Raw genomic sequence first — 6,000 nt, forward strand, 5'->3', positions numbered from 1 at the left:
AAAGTTCAACCGAAAATACAGACCCCATCCAAAAAACTGTAAGAAGTGGTGAAAGTTGTATTCATTCAAATGAAGATTGCTCGGTCAGGTAAATTGCTTTTTGAGCTGAATAACTTTGCCCTGCTGAAGCTTTTTGACAGTCCAGGCAAAACCGTATCAGATAGCCAATCAATAATTCTGGGAGTCTGGGTTTCATTACTGAGAGGGAGTCAGACGCGACGGTAGATTCATTCACTACCACAGAGGAAACATCCAGGTCTTCTCTACAGAACACTGTCAACACTGACACCAAGGGGTCAGACGAGGAACTGCAGCTATTTCCAACCACTACCACCACTCCTAAAGTATGTAAAAAGACAGACAGACAGACACAGACACACGGACACACGGACACACAGACACACAGACACACAGACACACAGACACACAGACACACACACACACACACACACACACACACACACACACACACACACACACACACACACACACAGCCGTAAAACCCCACCAAGCCCAGTCAACAAACACTGCATGCTGTAAATGTAGAGCTCCCTCTGACTCATTAAGGTGTTGTGTATGAGACAGGAAATGCTGGGTAAATTACACCTCGTCTCCCTGGCACTGGTCTACCATCACCATGGCTGGGAGCCAACCCAGGTGCCGTGAGAAGAGCAGAACACCCTCCCGACAGAGGGTGGTGGAGAAAGGGGAGTAGGATGATGAGGTTTCCATTAGACACTGATCTAGGGAGAGTTTAACTATTACCCCCTAATGGATTTGGGGAGGGTAGACTGATTCTAGATCTGTGCCTAAGGGCAACATCTACCCAGTGTGGGGAGTAAGGAAGGCAGACAGAGAGACTCACTCTGAACCTGGAAGTAATATCCAGCCCACACACAACTCTGACTGCTACCCAATTAATGCTAAGTGGGGTATACTGTACCGGGCCAATGCGCTCTTTCAGGGGGCTATTAGAGAATGTTAATCGTGCCTACAGTGAATGTTCCAATACAGTACACCAAATAAGCCTTACATACAAGCCCTTAAAGGAGACTGGGTGGCCTTCCTAGAGGAGGTCAATGTGTACTATTCTAAATAAATAGATGGTTATAAACAGGGCATTACAGATATTTAGCCTTATTTAGGCTCCCAACTGCATGGAGAACTCATGCACTAGAGGTATAAGAGCCTATGTTTTTTTTGTTTTTTTTTCTCAAATGACAGGGTGCACCCGGGTCATCCATCAATGTGGCACTGCCACCCACAACATGATTTAGGCGGAGAGATAGGCTTAGCGGAATTGTTACCGATGGACACACAGGCACATGTATTTTCAGTGACACTCATAATAATTAGGGGGGTTTGAAACATCAAACATTTTCCATATTCAACAAATTCAATAGCACACTCTAGGGTCATCTGAAAAGGGTTATTTCCCTATGGGAGATTTCATCACGGCGCTTCCATTGGCTCACATGTGTCAAAAGAAAACACACAAGTCTCCCACTTCTGTTATCATTAAAAACACTGCATATTTCCCCAACTCCTCATTCAATCCGACCACCACGCTCAATCTCTAAACCACATAAACCAGCCGTTAGCCCGAGCCCCCCAGTCTCCAGAACAAGATTCTTTTGTTGCATTGTTCACACATTCCTCCCTGGCCATGTTTGTACAGATGCGATCCCATGTGCGCTCTGGAGCTCTGAGGAAGCCTGCTCCTAAGCCAAAGATGTGCTGTTGATCAAAGGTTTCAGTGCCAGAGTAGAGGCACTTGTTTTGGGCTGGATGTTTTTGTCTGTGGGGACCCGGGGTAACAGATCCATCTGTTAGCCGTATGGATCCATCTCGGTCAGCTCTGGGACAAGTGCAGGCCTTTCTGCCTTTCTGCCTCTCTGCCTCTCTCCCATACCCCGTTTACTCAGCTGGTCCCCAAGCCAGTCACCAGAGCTTTGTTTTCTCACAGCAACATGTGTTAACTTAATGCTCTGTAACAAATTTCAAAGGCAAGCTTAGCTGGGTCAACAACAGGTAATAGAGCGATTTATTGATGTACTGGCTCAAAAAAAGAAACACACACACACACACACACACACACACACACACACACACACACACACAATGCTACTTTTTCACAACATCATGTTTTCGTGGCAGTACTGTTAAATCTAAGCAGACAAAATAAATGATCTCCCGCTTGAGTAAGGGGCTGAACGTCTAATATATTTTACAAGGGGAAAAGGAGGGAGATCGGCTTTTAAAAATGGTTCACTTATTTTTCAACGGCATCCATCAAAATCATCTGCACACTTTGGTCTCACCAGGCCATGGGCAGGCGTTGGGGTAGTAAACAGATGAAGTAAGCCATTAGACAGTCAGGAACGGGCCAAGCATGTGGGGCCTGGTTTTACTTGGCCTGCCTGCCTGCCTGTCTGCCTGCCTGCCTGCCTGCCTGCCTGCCTGCCTGCCTGCCTGTCTGCCTGGCCACAGCATTTGGTTACAGAGTTACCCAGGTTGTTTTCCTGCCTGATTGGATTATGGCCACACACCTCCGCCCTGACTACCACCACCAATCAATGAGGAAATGAACTGTCAACACATTGCTATTTACTTAACACTCATTTATTTTTCTATAGGAGGCCAGCTTTACACCGCAACCCGACTCCAGATGACTGGAGGGATTTACTTTGAATATTTTATATGATATTTCCTCTTTGTAGTGTCATGTTACAAAAAACATCCCAACATATTCAGGAAAATCATTGAAATCTTGTCTTTTTGCAACAAGACTCACAGTAAAATGTAGTGTTTAGACGATTTTTTTTGACATTTTCTGATTTATTTCACACGAGGAATTCATTTGTACAGAGACAACGGAAAAGAACAAACAATGTAGCCTAGCAACAGATCCCACCTACATCAACATGAAATAAATGGCAAGAAGGACACTTGTGTAACAGAAGTATAGGTTGCAGCTATATAGGGGTGTCTTTGGGTTCTTTAATTTGAAGCTGCATTCTTACGACTGGGCTGGAGGGCCCAGTAATAGACAGACAACAGGAAGTCTTTAATGCTTAGAATCAGCATGAAGTGCCATCAAAATAAAAATCTGCACAGTAGCTGCCGCACTTAAGAATCTGGGGCAATCGGAAACCTGCCTCCCATTTATGTAAAATGCCACTTTAGGAACTGTCTGCCATGATTGCCAAGTATCTACGCTGCTTTATGCAGTTTCTCTTAATTGAAAATGTTATAGGGGGACATTACACTTGGGGTTTTTATAAGCTGTGCTATAAAGCCCTAGCAGAGCCTGAGAGGGGAAACTGCCCATTAACTTATAAGGTCCAGGCCTTGGCTCCCTAATTGACAACCTCTAGGCTACTTTCATCACTTGTCGACTTCATAGCGGCAGTCAATGTTTCCTCCAGGATGCTGTTGCATCTTTGACATGAGGGTGTTTGTGACAAAGAGCAGTCTGCCGCCAAGGCCGAGGCTAGAGGCTCTAGGCTCTCCATAAAACAGGCACCCACATTCCTCTCCCAACTCGCAGCCATCTGAGAGGACTGCACTTAACCATGTAAATACTGCTCCAAGACTGCACGGCCTGCCTCTCCCTCTTCCTTGTACAAAAAAAAGATAAAACCGAAGAAAAATCTGTACTTGTGTAGAGTTCACAACTGAATGGCTTGGACTTTTATTCTATACATGATCTGTGGACTTGAAACATAACGAAAACATGAAGGAGTACAGAACACTGTATGTTTCAAATAATAGGCTATGATAAGAAAACAGGTCTGAAGCTTTGTTCATTTTCCTCAAAGAATTGGTGGCCCTAATTACTGGAACACATCCTTCGCCCCTTCAGGCGTTCAAACTGTCACTGTACACACATCTCTCACTCACTCAAACTCAAACACACACACACACACACACACACACACACACACACACACACACACACACACACACACAACAGACAGATTGGCGTGACAGTCACTTCACACTGTAGATTAGCAGGGTCGTCAGTGTTGTGCCTCTGGAAATTCATCTGCCTTGAATTAAAGCCATCTGGCACCATATTCCCGATGACCAATATGGACAGATTACTAGAACCTTAAACCCAGTGCCTTCTTTGTAATTGACATTTAAACTGTTTGAAGTTCCTCATTAAGTCCCCCCTGACGAATTCAGTGCACATGTACAAAACCAACAGAGTACAGTTAGTACAGAGGTAATTCTGATTGCTGGTTGTTGCATATAACCAAGAAGTTAGGGACAGAGATACATTAGATAGGGTAGGTCTAAACATTTTAAAAATGAATTGGCCAAATTCAGTTACCATTACTATGGAACAGGGTTTGCCAAGGTAATGTGAGGGTTAACCAAACAATTAAAGACATAAGATGTGAGCATGACAGTAACTGGCCTATTGAAACAGATTAATACTTCAATCAAAATCAAGACAACAAAGGGGTAAATTCCTAGATTAGCCAAGCATGAATTGTGGTGTCCTGATTTCGGGATGAAACATATGAAACATATTTGTCATATATCACGGATTAGCCTAGATACATTGTATATGATCATGTTTAATAAGAGCTCACGAGGTTACAATTACAAACCACTATAATGACACGGAATGTCTTCATTCAGAACCTTATAATCAAGGTTATAAATGGATGTTATCTGCAAGTGTGCAGCTGAGTTACATCCAGTCAGTCTACAGTAGCCTGTATGACAGACATGCTGCTTTCCTTTTCCTTATTTACAGTACTATACGCGCTTATTCTCAACTCGAGGTAAAGCATGCAGCTGACAAATGTAATTTCAAACGTGGTGATTGACAATGTTGCATTTTCTCTAACAATGTCACTTGGTTGCTGGCTGATGTACAGTAGCGTTTCTGCAACCACAATTAGCTACTCTTCATCGTAGTCAGAGAGTCACGTCAGTAAAACCATCGCAATTTCAGGACAGAAAAGCCGAGGTCTCAATTCTAATGTGAGTAGAATTTGGGACTTACTGTAGAGCAGTTCGTCTGACAGCTCGGGTTATGCACTGCGCCATGTTGTTTCTACGTGTTTCACAGAGCAATACGCGATTGGCTCCGAGAGTGTTTGTGATGTGCAATCCGAGCCCTCTGATTGGCCTCAAACACAGAAAGGGGCTGGTTCAGAAAACCTCGTGGCACCTGGCATGGTAAATAGTGTAAATAGTGTTTACAATGTATGACACTATTCAAGACAATTCATGACAATAATCGTCATGTATCAGGGTCTTGTACGGTAGCACGATGTAGATGTAAGTCATCCACTGATATATAGTTTATTTGATATTTGTATATGGTATGTGGTATCATAAGTATCATAGATCACTTTGGAAACACATTTGAACAAATTCTGATTGCAATCTGGGATTCAAACAACAACGCGGTCTCCCTGCCACTGTTTTGGGAGAAATGTAATCACTCGAATTCATAGACAGAGCTATGGTTGCAATGACTGACCATCCATGAGATCAACATGATAGTTGTAATGTTTTGAAGCTATAAAATATGTTTATAATTACATTGTTTAAAAACTATGGAGTTGTGGGTTCCGATGGGTTAAGACAGTTGAACAAAGAATTATATTTGTCAAAAATGGATATACCAATCCCAGATTGCCCCTTTCACGTTTGTTTTCACTGTAGAATTAATTTTATATGATAAATGATGATTTGGTGAAAATAGTTTTAGATGCATTAGTGGACCTTTTTCAATCTGGCCCGGACCACTCCAGTACATAAAAATGGATGTGAATAATATGTTTCCCACTATACTATATTCCACCTCATTGAGTTTACTACTATGCAGATGGCCTTTCTCTCTAGCCACACTTGTGCCCTGCTGCTCACAATAGGGACACAGGGAGAGGAGAGAACCTACAACACAGAAATACAGGGAGAAGAGAAGAGAAAAGAAAAGAAGACAGAGAAGAAGTACAGAAGAGAATAGAGAAA

General features: G+C 43.0%; 1 protein-coding gene across 1 annotated transcript in view; it reads right to left on the reverse strand.

The window, feature by feature from the left end:
* Positions 1-5,067, reverse strand: part of clybl (citrate lyase beta like) — a gene marked incomplete at its 5' end in the record, with an annotated part of 58,744 nt that extends 53,677 nt beyond the window's left edge. The window contains one exon of the mRNA XM_083682616.1: positions 5,024-5,067. Within this exon, the coding sequence (XP_083538742.1) occupies positions 5,024-5,067 (44 nt within the window). The remainder of the gene's footprint in view (positions 1-5,023) is intronic.
* Between the last annotated feature and the right edge of the window lie 933 nt (positions 5,068-6,000).

This window comes from Argentina silus, assembly GCF_951799395.1.
Source record: "Argentina silus genome assembly, chromosome: 12".
Lineage (NCBI taxonomy): Eukaryota > Metazoa > Chordata > Actinopteri > Argentiniformes > Argentinidae > Argentina > Argentina silus.